This window comes from Petromyzon marinus, chromosome 58 (genome assembly GCF_048934315.1).
Source record: "Petromyzon marinus isolate PM22_M1 ecotype Great Lakes invasive population chromosome 58, UKy_Petmar_22M1.pri1.0, whole genome shotgun sequence".
NCBI lineage: Eukaryota > Metazoa > Chordata > Hyperoartia > Petromyzontiformes > Petromyzontidae > Petromyzon > Petromyzon marinus.
In genome coordinates, this window is record NC_133724.1 from 3,092,152 (window position 1) to 3,114,775 (window position 22,624).

Genomic DNA, 22,624 nt, shown 5'->3' on the forward strand with positions numbered 1-22,624 from the left:
GGTGAGTACAACACAATACTAATGTTATATATTCTTGGTTCTTTCGGTAAAGTCACCACGTAGAAGGGAAACAATAAAATAATAAAAATATAAAACAATAAAATCCTCACGACGTTTCGACTGCAACACAAGCAATCATCGTCAGGTGTGAAAACCACAAGACAATTTGGAAAAAAAAGTGGCGGTTATTTTTAACGTTAGCACCACGGAGAGCGATTTAAAAAAAAAATATTTTATCGTTTCCCTTCTACGTGGTGACTTTAGCGAAAGAACCAAGAATATGAATCCTTGCAGTCACGAAAACTAATGTTATTGTTGAGGTGTGAAGCACGCCACGAAGGCAGAACGTTGTCGGGGCTGACGCCAAGCGGTTTATTACGGACTTCCGTCTACCTTTATGGGGAACGGGCTAACAGAAGTCACTGGCTAAGCTAAATCTCCCCAGGGGAAGGGGTACTGGGAAATCTAGATTTGAAGCTTTCGTGACCGCAAGGATTCAAACTCTTTGGTTCGATTCGGTAAAGTCACGTAGGTAAAACAAATTAAAATAAATTGAAATAAAATGCAAGAAACAATTAAAACACGACGTTTCGGAGGCAAAGAGAAGCTTCCGTCTTCAGGTGGGACCAGTCACAGCAAAATCGCTGCGCCAAGTGTCAGCGTCTCGATGAGCTGTGACTTCTTGTCTCGTTTTCTGTTAAAAGCTCTAACAGATGGGTGAAAATCTTCCCCGTAGAAGTTGTTAATTCTAGATTTGAAGCTTTCGTGACTGCAAGGATTCATACACTTAGTGCAGCGATTTTTGCTGTGACTGGTCCCACCTGAAGACGGAAGCTTGCTTTGCCTCCGAAACGTCGTGTTTTAATTGTCCCTTTCATTTTATTTCAATTTATTTTAATTTGTTTTACCTACGTGACTTTACCGAAGAGAACCAAAGGTACTGGGAATCCCTACTCCTCCCAGGCTAACGGGCTCTTCCCACAGCGCTGACCGACGGTTCAACCAACTCGGCCAGCCGGGTGAAGTAGCCACCCCCCCCCCCCCCTCTAGCCTGGTGCTACTTCTCCCCTACTCTGAGTCCCCACTTCCCTACCGCTCACGATCCCGGTTCTCGGCGAAGACCTCGTCCACGTCACCGGTCCCCCCGCCCCCTCAAATACCTCGAGGGCACATGAGGTCACTCCTCCCGAGGCGAGTGTGACATCCCGTCATCACTCTACTCCTCAACATTATAATAAAACGTGTGTTTTTTTTATGAGTATAAGGTTTATCTGTATTATTATAACAGCGCTGTTACCGATACCCCGAACGAAGGCATCGTGTATTGCTCAAACGAAATACAAAAAAACGCTGTCAGGAACGTATCCCCCCCCCCCCCACCATATACACAATGGTTGCTTATACGATGACCCCCTTTGAGCGGCGATTCCATTAGCGCTGTTCGCTTCTCTAGCAAGACGCCCCGAGCGTTAAACGAGGAGTATCTGGTCTGCCCGTACGAGCGAACATCACTCTGGAAGTTGTCGTCGGTAAGAGGTGGCACGTCTCGTGAAGCCAGCAGCGGGGTTATGAGAACTTCAGGGGGAGGAGTCGATGGGAGGCAATGTCATTGAGGAGCAGTGAGATCCCTATGTGTGTGTGAGCTCTATGTGTGTGTGAGCACTATGTGTGTGTGAGCCCTATGTGTGTGTGAGCCCTATGTGTGTGTGAGCTCTATGTGTGTGTGAGCCCTATGTGTGTGTGAGCTCTATGTGTGTGAGCCCTATGTGTGTGTGAGCCCTATGTGTGTGTGAGCTCTATGTGTGTGAGCCCTATGTGTGTGTGAGCTCTATGTGTGAGTGTGAGCACTATGTGTGTGTGAGCCCTATGTGTGTGTGAGCCCTATTTGTGTGAGTGAGCCCTATGTATGTGTGAGCTCTATGTGTGTGTGAGCCTTATGTGTGTGTGAGCCCTATATGTGTGTGAGCCCTATGTGTGTGTGAGCTCTATGTGTGTGAGCCCTATGTGTGTGTGAGCTCTATGTGTGTGAGTGAGCCCTATGTTTGTCAGTGAGCCCTATGTGTGTGTGAGCCCTATGTGTGTGTGAGCTCTATGTGTGTGTGAGCCCTATGTGTGTGTGTGAGCCCTATGTGTGTGTGAGCTCTATGTGTGAGTGAGCCCTATGTGTGTGTGTGAGCCCTATGCGTGTTTGTGAGCCCTATGTGTGTGAGTGAGCCCTGTGTGAGACAGCCCTATGTGTGAGTGAGCCCTATGTGTGTGTGAGTTCTGTGTGAACTCTGTGTATGTGTGAGCTCTGTGTGTGTGTGAACTCTGTGTGTGTGTGAACTCTGTGTGTGTGTGAGCTGTGTGTGTGAGCTGTGTGTGTGAGCTCTGTGTGTGTGAGCTCTCTGTGTGTGTGTGTGAGCTCTGTGTGTGTGAGCTCTGTGTGTGTGTGAGCTGCGTGTGTGAGCTCTGTGTGTGAGCTCTGTGTGTGTGTGAGCTCTGTGTGTGTGTATGTGAACTCTGTGTGTGTGTGAACTCTGCGTGTGTGTGAGCTCTGTGTGTGTGTGTGTGAGCCCTATGTGTGTGTGAGCCCTATGTGTGTGTGAGCCCTATGTGTGTGTGTGAGCCCTATGTGTGAGTGAGCCCTATGTGTCTGAGTGAGCCCTATGTGTGTGTGTGTGAGCCCTATGTGTGTGTGTGTGCTCTATGTGTGTGTGTTTGAGCCCTATGTGTGAGTGAGCCCTATGTGTGAGTGTGCTCTATGTGTGTGTGTGTGGGGAGCGATAATGTAGCGGTTAGCGCGTTGCGCTATGAACCTGGCGACCCGTGATCGATTCCTGCTCACGGCCAACACCAGTGACGATTATCTGAACCGGTCCCCCCCTAGGTCGACTCAGCCTCAAATGAGTACCTGGTGCGGTGTGTAAACATTGCCACTAGGGAGACAAAGGCGGTCGGGCGTGGTGCTGGCCACCCACCCCCTCGTGTACCGTTCCGGCCTTCATAGGTGCTCGCTAACAACACTTGCCCCTACAGTTTGTTAAGGCTATATGGGGGATCTTTGTCTTTGTCTATGTGTGTGTGAGCCCTATGTGTGTGAGCCCTATGTGTGTGTGTGAGCCCTATGTGTGTGTGAGCTCTATGTGTGTGTGTGAGCTCTATGTGTGTGTGAGAGCCCTATGTGTGTGTGTGAGCTCTATGTGTGTGTGAGAGCCCTATGTGTATGTGTGAGCTCTATGTGTGTGTGAGCTCTATGTGTGTGTGTGAGCCCTATGTGTGTGAGTGAGCCCTATGTGTGTGTGAGCTCTATGTGTGTGTGCTCTATGTGTGTGTGAGCTCTATGTGTGTGAGAGAGCCCTATGTGTGTGTGAGCTCTATGTGTGTGAGCCCTATGTGTGAGAGTGAGCCCTATGTGTGAGTGAGCCCTATGTGTGAGTGAGCCCTATGTGTGTGTGTGAGCCCTATGTGTGTGTGTGAGCCCTATGTGTGTGTGAGCCCTATGTGTGTGTGAGCTCTATGTGTGTGTGAGCTCTATGTGTGTGTGAGAGCCCTATGTGTGTGTGAGCCCTATGTGTGTGTGTGTGAGCCCTATGTGTGAGTGAGCCCTATCTGTGTGTGAGCCCTATGTGTGAGACAGCCCTATGTGTGTGAGTGTGAGCCCTATGTGTGTGTGAGTTCTGTGTGAACTCTGTGTATGTGTGAGCTCTGTGTGTGTGAACTCTGTGTGTGTGTGTGAGCTGTGTGTGTGAGCTGTGTGTGTGAGCTCTGTGTGTGTGTGAGCTCTGTGTGTGTGTGTGAGCTCTGTGTGTGTGTGATCTCTGTGTGTGTGAACTCTGTGTGCGTGTGAACTCTACGTGTGTGTGAGCTATGTGTGTGTGTGAGCTCTGTGTGTGAGTGAGCCCTATGTGTGAGAGAGCCCTATGTGTGTGTGAGCCCTATGTGTGAGTGAGCCCTATGTGTGAGAGAGCCCTATGTGTGTGTGAGCCCTATGTGTGTGTGAGCCCTATGTGTGTGAGCTCTATGTGTGTGTGTGAGCCCTATGTGTGTGTGAGCCCTATGTGTAAGTGAGCCCTATGTGTGTGTGAGCCCTATGTGTGAGTGAGCCCTATGTGTGATCGAGCCCTATGTGTGAGTGAGCCCTATATGTGTGTGAGCCCTATGTGTGAGTGTGTGAGCCCTATGTGTGTGTGAGCCCTATGTGTGTGAGTGAGCTCTATGTGTGAGACAGTCCTATGTGTGAGTGAGCCCTATGTGTGTGTGAGTTTTGTGTGAACTCTGTGTATGTGTGAGCTCTGTGTGTGTGTGAACTCTGTGTGTGTGAGCTCTGTGTGTGAGCTCTGTGTATGTGAACTCTGTGTGTGTGTGTGAACTCTGCGTGTGTGTGAACTCTGTGTGTGTGTGTGAGCTCTGTGTGAATGCGCCCTATGTGTGAGAGAGCCCTATGTGTGTGAGTGAGCCCTATGTGTGTGTGAGCTCTATGTGTGTGTGAGTGTGGGGAGCGATAGTGTAGCGGTTAGCGCGCTGCGCTATGAACCTGGCGACCCGGGATCGATTCCAGCTCACGGCCAACACCAGTGACGATTATCTGAACCGGTCCCGGGCCTCCCCTAGGTCGACTCAGCCTCAAATGAGTACCTGGTGCGGTGTGTAAACATTGCCACTAGGGAGACAAAGGCGGTCGGGCGTGGCGCTGGCCACCCACCCCCTCGTGTACCGTTCCGGCCTTCATAGGTGCTCGCTAACAGCACTTGCCCCTACAGTCTGTTAAGGCTATATGGGGGATCTTTGTCTATGTGAGTGTGAGCCCTATGTGTGTGTGTGAGCCCTATGTGTGTGTGTGAGCCCTATGTGTGTGTGTGAGCCCTATGTGTGTGTGTGAGCCCTATGTGTGAGTGAGCTGTATGTGTGAGTGAGCTGTATGTGTGAGTGAGCTGTGTGTGTGAGTTCTGTGTGTGTGTGAACTCTGCGTGTGTGTGAGCTGTGTGTGTGAGCTCTGTGTCGTTGAACTCGACGTGTGTGTGTGAGCTCTGTGTGTGTGTGTGAACTCTGTGTGTGTGAACTCTGTGTGTGTGAACTCTATGGGGAGGGGTTGTTTTGCCTTTCAGTGCCAGGGTGCGAAGGTCGGCCGGCGTGTGAGGCCATGGCACCTGGAGCCACCACCACCACCCCAGGTGCACCCGTGCCGAGGTTCGTCATCATCGTCGTCATCATCAGCAGCGTCGGAACTCCGCGGAGAGAGACGTGAACGTCGCAGTCAACAAACCGAGTGGCTGCTGAAGCTGATCACCTCCCCACGCTGTTCCACCCCCACCCACGCGTCAATCTCGACAGGTTCAGGGCAAGCGGATCGCGATCGGAAGCAATGCGAGTTCAATGCCTGGTCGATTCAGCCCATCATCCTTCCGCCCGGGCGTCGATAAAATAAGTACCACGTTGCGGTTGTCGTATTGATAGACTCACACACCCCCCCACCCCTCCCGCTCCCGTCATAGCAATGTGGAATTCCCACCGCCGGCTCAGGGCCGTGAAACAGGAGCCGTTCACGTGTGCCTCGATGCTCGGGCGAGCAAGCACGTCACGCACTCTGGCCTCTTGTGCTCAGGGTCAAAAGGTGCGATGGTGCGATGAGCGAGCCTCGAGCATGGCCCTGGGGCTGAGCGGCGTCCCCTACAGCCGCGCTCTGGGCACCTCCTGGGCCGCGCGCATTCCAGAGAGGCCGGGGCCAACCCCTGGAACCGATCCGTTTGTGCGCGCGAGCGGTTTTTTTTTTTGACACACTGCTGCGCGGCTTACGGACGCAAAGTGACAACGGTGAGTTGTAAAACGGCAATAGCGCGTTGGCCCTTGTGATCCTTGACTACACTTTATGGACTACTTTATTGGCTCCCGCATAAATATTATCTTCGAGAAAACGGCGCGGTCAAATACGGTGAAGTCGAGCGTAACGTGTGGTTTGAGAACGTGCGTGTTTATTGGCGATGGAGTTTGGGGGGGGAGGGGGGTGAGCACGGGGGGGGGGTCACAAGGGGCAGTGCCCCCCCCCTTCCCCCGCGACAAAGTGAACCCCTGCCGCCCTCCCTCCTCACCCCAAACAGAGAAGTCAAACTCCGCCTGCGGTGTTCAACATCAGCGCGGTTTGCCTGCTCAGCTCACGGTGAACGCCGCGATCCGAATCTTCCCGCGGAATTTCGACAATTACCAAAGAGGCCACCACCACCCCCCCCTCTCCCGCCAGTCCATTTTCCCATCCGTGTGTGAGTGAGGGGTTAACTGCAGTGCTTCCTTGCAGGTTCATCGACGGAACAGTCGGTGCAATGCTCGCCAGAGTATACTTGAGTGCAAATTGTAGGTATTTAAGGCACCCAACTTCAATGGTGCAAAGGCCTCTCCTCCCTAGGTTCACGCAGCACGACACTTGCCCCCGCCCCCCGGCATCTCTGTGCACCTCCGTGTGGTCTGCGCATCTCTCCATCCCACCGTGATCTCGCAAGTCACAGCACACACACACACACAGGCACACGACAGGGAGACATAGAGAGAGAGAGACACGTGTTCGATGGGGGTTTCAGAAACGTCTCACTCTGCGGACGAGACCGCGTGCAGATCGACTCGGTGACCCCTTAACCCCCCCCCACCCCAACTCAACCCCCCCCCCCTCCCCGAACCGACGTCACGCGCACGCAGAGCGGACGAGTCGTTTCGCCCTGGCCCTGCTTGGCCCGCAGGCCGGATGCGGATGACTTCTTGTGAGGCGAGCAGCGTGGCTTGTTGCGTAACTGGTGTAAAAACCCCCCCATGCCGTGACGGGCCCCACGCTGGCTGGGTGTATAACCAGTAGATAAAACCACCCCATACCGTGATGGGCCCCACGCTGGCTGGGTGTATAACCAGTAGATAAAACCACCCCATACCGTGATGGGCCCCACGCTGGCTGGGTGTATAACCAGTAGATAAAACCACCCCATACCGTGATGGGCCCCACGCTGGCTGGGTGTATAACCAGTAGATAAAACCACCCCATACCGTGATGGGCCCCACGCTGGCTGGGTGTATAACCAGTAAATAAAACCACCCCATACGCTCGTTTCACCACTCACACCCACGCTCGTTGCACCACTCACGCTCGTTCAACAAGGAAAGCCTGAACATCTTTTTGTTGCGTGCGATCAAAATTTAGCAATTTGCGGTGTACATTTTTTTTTGGCACAATACCGGTCACATTTTGCGGTATTGCTTTTGGAAACATGAGAGCCCCGGGGGAAACACCCCATGCAGAAGAGGGGGACGGGAGACAACACACGGACCGGCCACCACGCCACGCTAAAATGGCCGGCAGCGGTCAGCGGCATTGAAGTCTAACAGAGGACACGGGACGACGCAGCTCCGCTCGCTCGCTCGCTCGCTCGCACCACCACCACCACCACGCATTCAGTAACGCCCGGTAAAGCTGCGCCGCCGTCGGTCGTGGCAACGCGCGTGTGATGACCCCGCCGAGCCACGCGGGTTTACGGAAACAATCGCTGGGGTTCGGAGCCGGGTGCCGGGGAGCGTCGCCCGAAGTCCCCGCACCCGGCGGGGCCGGGAACTTTTGAGTCCGCGTGTGCTCCAAATCCGCCCGGCGCGGTGGTCCAGCGAGCCGGCTCTCTCGAGCTGCACCAGCCACGACTCGTGACCTCTCGCCCAGTAGCGGAGAGGAAGGGGGTGGGAGCGGTGGGCGGGGGCACTGCCCTGTGACTCGCGACCTTCGACCTTTGTCGCGTTTGGTTCCATGGAACTGCTTGTGCGCGGCGCTAGACCCGAGGCCCCTGCAGGGAGCAATTGCTGACCTCCTGGGGATGGTCCTGGAAGGTCCTGGAAGGTCCTGGAAGGTCCCGGAAGGTCCTAGAATCCCAAGGAAGGCCGCAAAGTGTCAGAGAAGATCTCGTTCCCCCCCCCACCCAGTGAAGGTTTCTGTTGAGTCCCAATGAGGGAGAGTGGCGTTTACAGGAAGGTTCTGGAGTTGCACGGAAGACCTCAGAAAGTCCTCAAGTCACAGGCCAGGGCGTCCTCGAGTTCTACCGAGTGACCCAGGAGACGCAGAGAAGGCTGCGGGAGTCCCCGTCGAGGTGCCCCCGGAAGTCCTGAGAAGGTCCTGGAGTTCGATGGCGACGCCTGGAGACGGAGGGGCGGCCTCAGGCCCCGGGGCGGGAGCGGCGAGAGCGCGCCAGCGCCGAGAACATCTCGTAGGTGAGGAAGGTGAGGCCGGTGGAGGCGGCCGCTTTGAGGGCGCTCGGCACGAGCCCCTTGTAGAGGCCCGGGAGGCCCTCCTCCCGCACCACGTGGCGCACGCAGTCGCACGCACCCGAGTACGCACGCACCTACGGGGGGGGGGGGGGGACACACGCAGAGGACCAGGGGACACACACACGCAGACGTGGAAGAAATCAGCGGGACACACCACACCGCCAGAGCCCCCCGATCAGCACGGTTAGCTGCGTACGGCGTGAAAGAAGTTCAACGCACACACGTGCGCTCGCACAAAGTGGGTCCCCGTACCCCCACGTCCCAGCGTACTTATGTCATGGCATCCCCGCGCCCCTACATCCACGTCTCAGTGTCTCTACGTGTCTGTGTACCCGCATGATTTCCCACGTGCGTCCATCCCCTGCGTGTCCCCACGTGTCTCCCCCCTCCCCCTCCCGCGTGTCCTCGAGTGTCCCTCCCCCGTGCGTCTCCCCCGTTGTGTCCCCACGTGTCCCTCCCCCGTGCGCCCCCCCACAACGTGTCCCCCCACGTGCCCCCCCCCCCCCCCCCCACCCCCGTGCGTCCCGCACCTCTCCGAAGTGGCACCTCGCCTGCTCGAATCCCATCACCTGCAGCCTCTTCTTGACGAGGTCGCAGGGGTAGGTGAGCGTCTTGCTCAGCACCCCCGCCGCGGCGCCACACACCAGGGTCTGGAGGCCCCCTGCGCGGCACGGCGGCACGGCGGGACACGGCAACAACGCGGTGAACGGGGGCGGCGCGGCGGTGACGCTCGCACCCCGCAACAAGAAGCCCCCTGGGTTCGACTCCCGGCTCGGACGCCTTTCTGCGCGGCGTTTGCGTGTTCTGCCCCTGTACTGCATCTGTAGAGGGGGTTCCCCACGCCCGCACGGGAGCCCCCCGCTGGAGCCCCCCCGCGAGGGACCCCACGGAAGCCCCCCACGGGAGTCCCCTTGTGGCTGTGGCTACCGGTGTCAAACGCGAAGCCGGCTGTGCGGTTGCGCTGGTGGCTACCGGTGCGGCGCTGCGTCCGTGCGGCCAGGGTGTTGCCAGCGCGAGTGAACACGTTGTAGAAGCCGAACTGCAGCCCCGCGTACGGGAAGACGGCGGCGAGCGTGGGCGAGAGGCCGCGGTAGAACCCCCGCAGCCCCTCGCCCCGCCACATGGTGCCCACCGCATGCACCAGCCCCCGGTAGACCTGCGGCACACAGGCGGGGTGGTGACGCGCGGGCAGGGGGGACGACAAGTGTGTGTCTGTGTGTGTCTGTGTGTGTCTGTGTGCGTCTGCGTGTGTCTGCGTGTCTGTGTGTGTCTGTGTGTGTCTGCGTGTCTGTGTGTCTGTGTGTCTGTGTGTGTCTGTGTGTGTCTGTGTGTGTCTGCGTGTGTCTGCGTGTGTCTGTGTGTGTCTGTGTGTGTCTGTGTGTGTCTGTGTGTGTCTGTGTGTGTCTGCGTGTCTGTGTGTGAGCGGCGTGTGTGGCGTGAGCGGTGTGTGCGCGAGTGTGAGTGGAGAGTCGGTGAGTGAGCGGTGAGTGCGTGAGGGGTGAGTGAGCGGTGAGTGAGCGGTGAGCGAACGAGTGCGGTGTGAGTGCACGGTGCAAGACTTATGCGTGCGTGTGAGCGGTGAGTGAGAGAGCGGTGAATGAGTGATGAGTGAGTGAGTGGTGTGTGAGTGAGCGGTGAGTGATGAGTGAGCAGTGAGTGATTGAGCAGTGTGTGTGTGAGCAATAAGTGAGCGGTGAGTGAGTGAGCGTTGTGTGAGTGAGTGGTGAGTGAGCGGTGTGTGAGTGAGGAGTGAGCGGTGTTTGAGTGAGTGGCGTGTGAGGGAGCGGTGAGTGGGCGGTGAGCGAGTGAGCGGAGAGTGAGCAAGTGAGTGAGCAGCGTGTGAGTGAGCGATGAGTGAGCGAGCGGTGTGTGAGTGAGTGAGGGATGAGTGAGCGAGCGGTGTGTGAGTGAGTGAGCGAGTGAGGGATGAGTGAGCGAGCAGTGTGCGAGTGAGCGAGTGAACGAGTGAGTGAGGGATGAGTGAGCGAGCGGTGTGTGAGTGAGTGAGCGAGCAGTGTGTGAGTGAGGGATGAGTGAGTGAGGGATGAGTGAGCGAGCGGTGTGTAAGTGAGTGAGCGAGTGAGTGAGGGATGAGTGAGCGAGCAGTGTGTGAGTGTGTGAGTGACCGAGCGATGAGTGAGCGAGCGGTGTGTGAGTGAGTGTGCGAGCAGTGTGCGAGTGAGTGAGCGATGAGTGAGTGAGTGAGCGAGTGAGTGAGGGATGAGTGAGCGAGCAGTGTGCGAGTGAGTGAGCGATGAGTGAGTGAGTGAGCAAGTGAGTGAGGGATGAGAGAGCGAGCGGTGTGTGAGCGAGTGAGTGAGCGAGTGAGTGAGGGATGAGTGAGCGAGCGGTGTGTGAGTGAGCGAGTGAGTGAGGGATGAGTGAGCGAGCGGTGTGTGAGTGAGCGAGTGAGTGAGGGATGAGTGAGCGAGCGGTGTGTGAGCGAGTGAGTGAGTGAGGGATGAGTGAGCGAGCGGTGTGTGAGCGAGTGAGCGAGCGAGCGAGGGATGAGTGAGCGAGCGGTGTGTGAGCGAGTGAGCGAGGGATGAGTGAGCGAGCGGTGTGTGAGTGAGCGAACGAGCGAGGGAGTGAGGGATGAGTGAGCGAGCGGTGTGTGAGCGAGCGAGCGAGTGAGCGAGGGATGAGTGAGCGAGCGGTGTGTGTGAGTGAGCGAGCGGCGTGCGCGAGCGAGCGAGCGCGCGCGGTGCGTGTCCACGTCGCGAGCGTCGCGCGTCTCCGGCCCGCCTCGTCACCCTGGGCTCTCCCTGCGCTGCGAGGCGCGTGCGCAGCGTGTCCAGCGGCTGGGCCACCAGCGAGGCCATGCAGGCCCCGGCGCCGCCGCACGCGAAGTGGACGTGCGCCTGCGTGGCCTCGTAGCGCGTGTGTCCGTGCACGAGCTCCGTGAGGCCCTCGAACGTCACGAACTGCGGCGCAGACACGGCGGCGGCGGCGGCGGCAACGGCGAAATGGGAACGTTTTTATTTTCATACACAGAAATAAAACGAAACTATATATTTTTTTATCTTTGCAAGTAAAGCCCCTACCGAGCTACTAGCTTCTTTTTCAGAAGCGACCTGGCCACAGAGCCGAATCAGAATATTGATTTACGCTGGAGGAATCCGATGAGCTATGAAGCTCTTTTTTTCACGGATGTCCAGCAGGGGCACGGGGTCAGAAGGTTACAACAACAACAAAGGTTACAACAACAACAAATACAAAAAACACGGCAGGAGTGCAAAGTATAGGCAAGGTAAAGAAATAACTTTAAAAATAAATACAGGTAGTCCTCTACTCACGATGGAGATGCGTTAAGACGACCCCATCGTAAGTCAAAAATATCGTAAGTCGAAGATGGCCTAGCCTACCCAGGAGTCTTAAAGATGGGTGATAATTTAGCAAAACAGAGCAATTTACAGTACCGTACTGTATAAACTATATACTGTATGTATTTATGAATTACAATACTGCATTGCACAGTAAAATTAAGTGTCGGTGACGTCACCGCCGCGCTTGTGCCAGGCTTAGTGCACCTTTGAGGCCACGTGAAGTGGCCTCACTGGCAGGAGATGACTGGCAGATGCGCCACCTTTGCTCCCTACTGGGTTCACTCGCTGCGTTTTAGCCGCCCAGCGGTCCCGCTCGTTGTTGTGAGCGTCGCTCCTCTGCCCTCTGCTGTTATTGGAGGGCGACTGCCTCCAACTGCCCGGTAGCAGCATCCTTCACGAGCCTCCTCCTCCACAGAGGCCCAATCTTGACACTGCTGGTACCAGTCATCGGCAAAGTTCAATTTGCTCCACATCCTTCTGTATTGCATCAGTCCATCTCTTCTCTACCCAGTGTCATGCCTGTTAGCCTCCTCTATCCGGACCAACAGAGGCCGCTTGGGCAGGGGCGGAGCCAGGATTTTCAGCCCGGGGTGACATATATACTGTATGTATTTATGAATTACAATACTGCATTGCACAGTAAAATTAAGTGTCGGTGACGTCACCGCCGCGCTTGTGCCAGGCTTAGTGCACCTTTGAGGCCACGTGAAGTGGCCTCACTGGCAGGAGATGACTGGCAGATGCGCCACCTTTGCTCCCTACTGGGTTCACACGCTGCGTTTTAGCCGCCCAGCGGTCCCGCTCGTTGTTGTGAGCGTCGCTCCTCTGCCCTCTGCTGTTATTGGAGGGCGACTGCCTCCAACTGCCCGGTAGCAGCATCCTTCACGAGCCTCCTCCTCCACAGAGGCCCAATCTTGACACTGCTGGTACCAGTCATCGGCAAAGTTCAATTTGCTCCACATCCTTCTGTATTGCATCAGTCCATCTCTTCTCTACCCAGTGTCATGCCTGTTAGCCTCCTCTATCCGGACCAACAGAGGCCGCTTGGGCAGGGGCGGAGCCAGGATTTTCAGCCCGGGGTGACATATATACTGTATGTATTTATGAATTACAATACTGCATTGCACAGTAAAATTAAGTGTCGGTGACGTCACCGCCGCGCTTGTGCCAGGCTTAGTGCACCTTTGAGGCCACGTGAAGTGGCCTCACTGGCAGGAGATGACTGGCAGATGCGCCACCTTTGCTCCCTACTGGGTTCACTCGCTGCGTTTTAGCCGCCCAGCGGTCCCGCTCGTTGTTGTGAGCGTCGCTCCTCTGCCCTCTGCTGTTATTGGAGGGCGACTGCCTCCAACTGCCCGGTAGCAGCATCCTTCACGAGCCTCCTCCTCCACAGAGGCCCAATCTTGACACTGCTGGTACCAGTCATCGGCAAAGTTCAATTTGCTCCACATCCTTCTGTATTGCATCAGTCCATCTCTTCTCTACCCAGTGTCATGCCTGTTAGCCTCCTCTATCCGGACCAACAGAGGCCGCTTGGGCAGGGGCGGAGCCAGGATTTTCAGCCCGGGGTGACATTCAACAAATTTTAATTTCAAGAATGATTAGAGAGTCAGGCTGTTGAACTAGACGTCATCGGTTGGCGACACACTCTGACAATGCAGTTGCATGGAGTCCGCCAGACTGAGTGTCATACACTGATATGCAGAATGTTTCAGATTTTCGATTCTTTTTGGGGGGTGACAATTGTCTACCCTGTCACCCCCCTGGCTCCGCCCCTGCGCTTGGGTATGTTGTTGGTGCCTGCGTGTGTGTGGGTGTGTGGTATCTGCATTTCGCTTTGGAGATCATCTGCACAAGAGATGATCTCCCAAGCGAAATGCTGAGGGAGGGTGGCGTTTGTGCACAGACTGCCCTATATGACATCATAACAGTCTGGACCACTGGACGGGTTCCGTAGGATTGGAAGGATGCCCTGGTGGTCCCCCTCTTTAAGAAGGGGGACCGCATAGACTGTAACAACTACAGGGGCATCTCCCTCCTCAGTGTGCCGGGAAAGGTCCTGGCAAGGATTATTCAACATCGCCTCGCCAGGCACGCTGAGGAGAGGCTTGCGGAGCCCCAATGCGGTTTCAGGAAAGGGCGGTCCTGCACAGATGCCATATTTTCTGTCCGTCTGCTACAGCAGAGGTGTAGGGAATTCCAGCAAGACCTACATCTCTGCTTTATTGACCTGGTCAAGGCCTATGATACCATCAGTAGGCCTGGGCTCTGGGTTGTTCTTCGTGCTTTTGGAGTCCCTGACCCTCTGCTCACGATCATTAAGGATCTTCATGATGGTGAGCGGGCACGGGTAAAACTACGTAGCCGGGAGTCAGAGCCATTCCCTGTACACCTTGGGGTGCGACAGGGATGTCCTCTGGCTCCCACATTATTTAACATCTATTTTGACCACGTAGTTCGTGAAGCCTTCAATAGCTGTACCGGGGGAATCTCCATATGGTACAGATATAATGGGAGGCTGATCGATGCCCGGGTCCGGTCAAGGGATGACTCCCTATTGCTCAACCACGTTATGTATGCCGATGATTTGGTAATAGCTGCTCATTCAGAGGAGGAGTTGGAGACGCTGCTGCTGAGACTGGAGCGTGCCACTAAGAGATGGGGCCTTACCATCAGCCCCACCAAAACTAAGCACCTGCCTGGGTATTTTGTACCATCGGACACTCCACCCCCACAACTCCCAATCGGTGATGGGGCAGTTGTGGAGAGAGTGGAGAGTTTCCCAAACCTGGGCAGTGTGCTTATGACCGGCACCAGTTTAACAGCAGAGGTCTCACTCCGAATAAGTCGAGCGGCAATATCTTTTCATCGGTTGTGTAACGCTGTGTGGAAGCTACCTGGTCTGTCGCTCTGCACTAAGCTTCAGGTCTTCTCGGCCACGGTCATTCCCTCCCTTCTCTACGCTTGCGAAACGTGGACCCCCCTAATGGAACATCTTCGCCGGTTAGAAACATTTAGGCTAGCCTGCCTACGATCCATCCTGGGTTTAACCAGGCTGGATTGTGTGAGGAGCTCACAAATCCTTGAAAGATCTGGGCAACGTCCCATCGGTGAGCTCCTCCGGCAGGCAAGGCTGCGTTGGCTGGGTCATGTAGCCCGCATGCCCAGCCACCGCATGCCGAAACAGCTTTTGTTCGGCCGGATTGAGGGGGCTAAACGGGCGCGGCACGGGCTAGAGAAGAGAAGGAGTGATGTGGTACAGGTGGACATGGAGCTGAGTGGACTTGCCGATGACTGGTACCAGCGGTGTCAAGATCGGACTCTGTGGAGGCTCGTGAAGGACGCTACTGCGCAGTTGGAGGCAGTCTCCAACGGAGGGCGGAGGAGCGACGCTCACAACAACGAGCGGAGCGCCGGGTGGCTAAAGCACAGCAGGTTGGCACAGTAGGGGGCACAGGTGGTGCATCAGCCAGTCATCTCAGTCAGTCGACCCGTGGCACTTGGGTCTGCCCCGTGACCTCCTGCCAGCGTGCGTTCGACACTTCACGTGGCCTCAAGGTGCACATGGCCTGGCACAAGCGTCGTGGTGACGTCACTGCCACTTAGTGGCGAATGGCGGTTGTGGTTGTTGTTGTTGTTGGCATCTGCACAGCAGCGTAGCGGTGAGTGCGCAGCGCTGAAAACCTTGCGCGACCCGAGTTCGATTCCCGCTCCCGAACAGTGATGGGCCCTCCCCCTTAGGTCGACTCGGCTTCACACGAGCATCTGGTGCCGATGTTGTAAACCATCGATGTTGTAAACCATCGATGTTGTAAACCATCGATGTTGTAAACCATCGATGTTGTAAACCATCGATGTTGTAAACATCGGCACCAAACCGCGGCCGCGCGTGCCCGCTAACAGCACTTGCCCAAACAGCCAAGCTGTACCTGCACGCCGCTGTAGGTGATGGAGAGCAGTTGTGCGGGCACGTGCCCCTTCCAGAAGGCGGCGAGACCCTCCTCGCACAGCATGGCGCGCACGGCCTGCGCCAGGCCCCGGTACTTGGCGCGCGGCTCCAGCGCAGAGATCCGCTCGACCTGGAGCTGCGCGCACGCGCGGACGGTTCAACGTCGACGACACGCGGCCGTCAGCGTAGCAAAAGACGTCTAGCGCCGTGGGGTAGGGAAGAAGATGGGAGGGCAGCGGAGGGCAGCGCAGGGCTGGAGAGTCTGGCGTGCAGAAGGGCAGGCGGTCACACGGGGAGGGGTCTGGGCCACTGAACATCTGTGAAAAAGAGCTTCATAGCTCATCATGAATGTGATTCTGGGCTAGGGGAGGGCAGCGAAGGGCAGCCGGGCTGGGCAGGGGCACCTGGAAGCGGATCTTGACGACGTCGAGCGGGCTGACCGCGGCTCGCGTCACGAAGCCCGAGAGGGCGCCGCACAGAGCCACCTCCGTAGGCCCGAGCCTGCGGTGGCTCGGGTCGAACCCCACCATGGCTGCCCGGCACTGCGCACCCCCCCCCGCGCGGTCCGCGCCTCGTCCACCCGCGCCTCGTCGGTCGCCTCCGATTAGCACGGTTGGCTGCGCACGCTGCGAAAGAAGTTCAACGTACAGCAGATACATGAATACAAACTACTATACACTGCACACTACACTACACACTACACTATCATACACTAAACTACTATACACTACACTATACACTACTATACACTAAACTACTATACACTACACTACACTCCGATTAGCACGGTTCAACGTACAGCAGATACATAAATACAAACTACTATACGCTGCACACTACACTACTATACACTACACTACGATACACTACACTACTATACACTACACTATACACTACTATACACTATCCACTACTATACACTAGACTACTATACACTACACTACTATACACTCTCCACTACTATACACTACACTACTATACACTACACTATCCACTACTATACACTATCCACTACTATACACTACACTACTATACACTATTCCACTACTATACACTACACTACTATACACTACACTATCCACTACTATACACTATCCACTACTATACACTACACTACTATACACTACTCTACTATACACTAAACTACTATACACTACACTATACACTACACTACTATACACTAAACTACTATACACTACACTACACTCCGATTAGCACGGTTGGCTGCGTACGGTGTGAAAGAAGTTCAACGTACAGCAGATACATAAATACAAACTACTATACGCTACACACTACACTACTATACACTACACTACTATACACTACACTACTATACACTATACACTACTATACACTACACTACTATAGACTACTATACACTACACTATACACTACAATACTATACACTACAATACTATACACTACTACACACTACACTACTCTACACTCCACTATACACCACACTACACTACTATAAACTACACACTACACTACTATACACTACACTACACACTACATTACACAACACTACACTACACACTACACTACTATACACCAGTCACGTGCAGTCAGGGGAGGCAGGGGAAGCAGAGCCTCACCTGTCATACTCCAATGAAAATAGCGGTTACGACAAAAATATATAATGCTTTTCCGCTGATCTGTGTTATAAATGTCATTTCTGTACGATACCAAAATTGTTTAGAGTCAAAATCGCCAAATTTGCGGAGCTCCGCTGCAAATACATGAAGAGACGAGAGGTGAGGCAGCGACGAGCTCAGCCTCCCCTCTGATTGCGCAACCCCTCAGTAACTGGATGGAGCGCGGGCAATAAGCGCGTGCCTGTTACTATCTCAGTATGTCACCAATGTGATGTTTGTAGACCCCTTAATTTCATGTCCTCGCCTTCCATACTCCAGGTAACTTATTCCACGTACGTGTATAAAGATATTTAGGCTCGCTGGTCTCGTCGTGAAACTGCAATGAAAAAGCACCAGGGGAGGCAGCTATCACATCTGCCTCACTGAGGTGGGAGTGTCAGACACGCCCCCTTCAGTGAGGACACGCCCCCTCAGCGAGGACACGCCCCCCTCAGCGTGTAAATCTCGCTCTGATACGAGCCAGTGCTTCCCCAGCCATTGACCTCACTGCACGTCACTGCTATACACTCCGATTAGCACGGTTGGCTACGTACGGCGCGAAAGAAGTGCAACACGCACGCATGATAAAACTAAACTTTATTTTTGTTTACAAGGCAAGACCATACTCTTTGGTCCTATCAGTAAAGTCACGTAGCAGGGAGCTTGGGAGGGAGCTTGGGAGGGAGGGTGGGCGGGAGGAGTGGGGTGTGTGTGTGGGGGGGTGCAGGATATGTGTGTGTGCGGGGTGTGTGTGGGGTGTGCGGGGTCTGTGGGTGTGGGGTGTGTGTGATGTGTGTGGTGTGTGGGGTGTGTATGGTGTGTGTAGGGTGCGGGGTGTGCGTAGGGTGCGTGTAGGGTGTGGGGTGTGTGTGTGGTGTGTGTGGTGTGTGTTGTGTGTGTAGTGTGTGTGGTGTGTAGTGTGTGTGGTGTGTGTGTGTGGGGTGTGGTGTGTGTGTGGGGTGTGTGTGTGGGGTGTGGTGTGTGTGTTGGGTGTGTGTGGGTGTGGTATGTGTGGTGTGTGGGGTGTGTGTGGGGTGTGTGAGGTGTGTGTATGTGTGTGGGGTGTGTGTATGTGAGTGGGGTGTGTGTGTATGTGTGTGGTGTGTGTGGGGTGTGGTGTGTGTGGTGTGTGTGTGGTGTGTGTATGTGTGTGGGGTGTGAGTGTGTGGTGTGTGTAGGGTGCGGGGTGTGTGTAGGGTGCGGGGTGTGTGTAGGGTGCGGGGTGTGCGTAGGGTGCGTGTAGGGTGTGGGGTGTATGTGTGGTGTGTGGGGTGTGTTTGGGGTGTGTGTGGTGTGTGAGTGTGTGTGTGGTGTGTGGTGTGTGTGGGGTGTGGTGTGTGTGGGGTGTGGTGTGTGTGTGGGATGTGGTGTGTGTATTGGGTGTGTGTGGGGTGTGTGTGGGGTGTGGTGTGTGTATGTGTGTGGTGTGTGTATGTGTGTGGGGTGTGTGTGTGTGGGGTGTGTGTGGTGTGTGTGTGGTGTGTGTATGTGTGTGGGGTGTGGTGTGTGTGGTGTGTGTATGTGGGGTGTGGTTTGTGTGGTGTGTGTATGCGTGTGGGGTGTGTGTGTGGGGTGTGTGTGGTGTGTGTATGTGTGTGGGGTGTATGTGGGGTGTGTGTAGGGTGCGGGGTGTGTGTAGGGTGCGGGGTGTGTGTAGGGTGCGGGGTGTGCGTAGGGTGCGTGTAGGGTGTGGGGTGTATGTGTGGTGTGTGGGGTGTGTTTGGGGTGTGTGTGGTGTGTGAGTGTGTGTGTGGTGTGTGGTGTGTGTGGGGTGTGGTGTGTGTGGGGTGTGGTGTGTGTGTGGGATGTGGTGTGTGTATTGGGTGTGTGTGGGGTGTGTGTGGGGTGTGGTGTGTGTATGTGTGTGGTGTGTGTATGTGTGTGGGGTGTGTGTGTGTGGGGTGTGTGTGGTGTGTGTGTGGTGTGTGTATGTGTGTGGGGTGTGGTGTGTGTGGTGTGTGTATGTGGGGTGTGGTTTGTGTGGTGTGTGTATGCGTGTGGGGTGTGTGTGTGGGGTGTGTGTGGTGTGTGTATGTGTGTGGGGTGTATGTGGGGTGTGTGTGGGGTGTGGTGTGTGTGGTGTGTGTAGTATGTGTGTGTGTGGTGTGTGTGTGGTGTGTGTGTGGTGTGTGTGTGTGGGGTGTGGTGTGTGTGGTGTTTGTGTGGTGTGTATGTGTGTGGGGTGTGGTGTGTGTGGGGTGTGGTGTGTGTATGTGTGTGGTGTGTGTGTGGTGTGTGTGTGTGGGGTGTGGTGTGTGTGTGTGGGGTGTGTGTTAGCTGTGTGTGTGGGGTGTGTGGTGTGTGTATGTGTGTGGAGTGTGTGTGGGGTGTGTGTGGTGTGTGGGGTGTGGTGTGTGTGGTGTGCGGTGTGTGTGGGGTGTGGTGTGTGGTGTGTGTGGTGTGTGGGGTGTGGTGTGTGTGTGGTGTGTTAGGTGTGTGTGGGGTGTGGTGTGTGTGTGGTGTGTGTATGTGTGTGGGGTGTGTGTGTGGGGTGTGGTGTGTGTGGTGTGTGTGTGGTGTGTGGGGTGTGGTGTGTGTGGTGTGTGGGGTGTGGTGTGTGTGGTGTGTGTTAGCTGTGAGTGTGTGGGGTGTGGTGTGTGTGGTGTGTGTATGTGTGTGTGTGTGGTGTGTGTGTGTGGTGTGTGTATGTGTGTGGGGTGTGTGTGGGGTGTGGTGTGTGTGGTGTGTGGGGTGTGGTGTGTGTGTGGGGTGTGGTGTGTGTGGGGTGTGGTGTGTGTGGTGTGTGTTAGGTGTGTGTGTGGGGTGTGTGTGTGGGGTGTGTGTGGTGTGTGTGTGTGGGGTTTGGTGTGTGGTGTGTGTGTGGTGTGTGTATGTGTGTGGGGTGTGTGTGTGTGGGGTGTGGTGTGTGTGTGGTGTGCGGCGTGTGTGGGGTGTGGTGTGTGTGTGAGGTGTGGTGTGTGTGGTGTGTGGGGTGTGGTGTGTGTGGTGTGTTAGGTGTGTGTGTGTGGGGTGTGGTGTGTGTGTGGTGTGTGTATGTGTGTGGGGTGTGTGTGTGGGGTGTGGTGTGTGTGGTGTGTGTGTGGTGTGTGGGGTGTGGTGTGTGGGGTGTGGTGTGTGTGGTGTGTGTTAGCTGTGAGTGTGTGGGGTGTGGTGTGTGTGGTGTGTGTATGTGTGTGTGTGTGGTGTGTGTGTGGTGTGTGTGTGTGGGGTGTGGTGTGTGTGGTGTATGTGTGTGTGGGGGGTGTGTATATGTGTGTGTGGTGTGTGTGTGGTGTGTGTGGTGTGGTGTGTGTGTGGTGTGTGTGGGGTGTGGTGTGTGTGTGTGGTGTGTGGTGTGTGTGTGTGGTGTGTGTATGTGTGTGGGGTGTGGTGTGTGTGGTGTGTGTATGTGTGTGGTGTGTGTATGTGTGTGGGGTGTGTGTGTGTGGGGTGTGTGTGGTGTGTGGTGTGTGTATGTGTGTGGGGTGTGTGGGGGGTGGTGTGTGTATGTGGGGTGTGGTGTGTGTGGTGTGTGTATGTGTGTGGGGTGTGTGTGTGTGGGGTGTGTGTGGTGTGTGTATGTGTGTGGGGTGTATGTGGGGGGTGTGTGGGGTGTGGTGTGTGTGGTATATGTGTGTGTGTGGTGTGTGTGTGGTGTGTGTATGTGTGTGGGGTGTGTGTGTGGTGTGTGTGTGTGGGGTGTGTGGTGTTTGTGTGGTGTGTATGTGTGTAGGGTGTGTGTGTGTGGGGTGTGGTGTGTGTGGTGTGTGTATGTGTGTGGTGTGTGTATGTGTGTGGGGTGTGTGTGTGTGTGTGGTGTGCGGTGTGTGTGTGTGGGGTGCGGTGTGTGTGTGTGGGGTGTGGTGTGTGTGTGTGGGGTGTGTGTTAGCTGTGTGTGTGTGGGGTGTGGTGTGTGTGGTGTGTGTATGTGTGTGGAGTGTGTGTGGGGTGTGTGTGGTGTGTGTGTGTGGGGTGTGGTGTGTGTGTGGTGTGCGGTGTGTGTGGGGTGTGGTGTGTGTGGTGTGTGTGGTGTGGTGTGTGTGGTGTGTGGGGTGTGGTATGTGTGGTGTGTTAGGTGTGAGTGTGTGGGGTGTGGTGTGTGTGTGGTGTGTGTATGTGTGTGGGGTGTGTGTGTGGGGTGTGGTGTGTGTGTGGTGTGTGGGGTGGGGTGTCTGTGGTGTGTGGGGTGTGGTGTGTGTTAGCTGTGAGTGTGTGGGGTGTGGTGTGTGTGGTGTGTGTATGTGTGTGGTGTGTGTGGTGTGTGTATGTGTGTGGGGTGTGTGGGGGGTGTGGTGTGTGTGGTGTGGTGTGTGTGTGTGGGGTGTGGTGTGTGTGGGGTGTGGTGTGTGTGGTGTGTGTTAGGTGTGTGTGTGGGGTGTGTGTGTGGGGTGTGTGTGGGGTTTGGTGTGTGGTGTGTGTGGGGTGTGTGGTGTGTGTGGTGTGTGTGGTGTGTGTATGTGTGTGTGTGTAGTGTGTGTATGTGTGTGGTGTGTGTATGTGTGTGGTGTGTGTGGTGTGTGTATGTGTGTGGTGTGTGTGGGGTGGTGTGTGTGGTGTGTGGTGTGTGGTGTGTGTGTGGTGTGTGTGTGTGATATGTGTGTGTGGTGTGTATGTGTGTATGTGTGTGGTGTGTGTGGTGTATGTGTGTGGTGTGTGATGTGTGTGTGTGGTGTGTATGTGTGTGTGTGTGGTGTGTATGTGTGTGGTGTGTGTGGTGTGTATGTGTGTGGTGTGTATGTGTGTGGTGTGGGTGGTGTGTGTGGTGTGTATGTGTGTGGTGTGTGTGGTGTGTATGTGTGTGGTGTGTGTGTGTTGTGTGTGGTGTGTATGTGTGTGGTGTGTGTGTGGTGTGTATGTGTGTGGTGTGTGTGTGGTGTGTATGTGTGTGGTGTGTACGTGTGGTGTGTGTGTGTGTGGGGTGTGGTGTGTGTGGTGTGTGTGTGGTGTGTGTGTGTGGTGTGTGTGTGGTGTGTGTGGTGTGTGGTGTGTGTGGTGTGTGTGTGTGGTGTGTGTGTGTGGTGTGTGTGTGGTGTGTATGTGTGTGGTGTGTGTGTGTGGTGTGTGTGTGTGGTGTGTATGTGTGTGGTGTGTGTGTGGTGTGTATGTGTGTGGTGTGTGTGGTGTGTGTGGTGTGTGTGTGTGGTGTGTGTGTGGTGTGTATGTGTGTGGTGTGTGTGGTGTGTGTGTGTGTTTGGTGTGTGTGTGGTGTGTGTGTGGTGTGTATGTGTGTGGTGTGTGTGGTGTGTGTGTGTGTGTGGTATGTGTGTGGTGTGTATGTGTGTGGTGTGTGTGTGGTGTGTATGTGTATGTGTGTGGTGTGTGTGTGTGGTGTGTGTGTGTGGTGTGTGTGGTGTGTGTGTGTGGTGTGTGTGTGTGGTATGTGTGTGTGTGGTGTGTGTGTGTGGTGTGTGTGTGGTGTGTATGGTGTGTATGTGTGGTGTGTATGTGTGTGTGGTGTGTATGTGTGTGTGGTGTGTATGTGTGTGGTGTGTGTGTGTGTGTGGTGT

General features: G+C 55.3%; 1 protein-coding gene across 1 annotated transcript in view; it reads right to left on the minus strand.

Annotated features, from left to right (window-relative positions):
* Positions 1 to 346: 346 nt before the first annotated feature.
* Positions 347 to 22,624, minus strand: part of SLC25A19 (solute carrier family 25 member 19) — a 26,960-nt gene continuing 4,682 nt past the window's right edge. The window contains exons 2-7 of the mRNA XM_032976103.2: positions 15,945 to 16,166; positions 15,521 to 15,676; positions 11,019 to 11,189; positions 9,238 to 9,421; positions 8,796 to 8,926; positions 347 to 8,339 (exon numbers count right to left, since the gene is read on the minus strand). Coding sequence (XP_032831994.2) covers positions 8,154 to 8,339; positions 8,796 to 8,926; positions 9,238 to 9,421; positions 11,019 to 11,189; positions 15,521 to 15,676; positions 15,945 to 16,070 — 954 coding nt within the window. The 5' untranslated portion in view covers positions 16,071 to 16,166 and the 3' untranslated portion in view covers positions 347 to 8,153. The remainder of the gene's footprint in view (positions 8,340 to 8,795; positions 8,927 to 9,237; positions 9,422 to 11,018; positions 11,190 to 15,520; positions 15,677 to 15,944; positions 16,167 to 22,624) is intronic.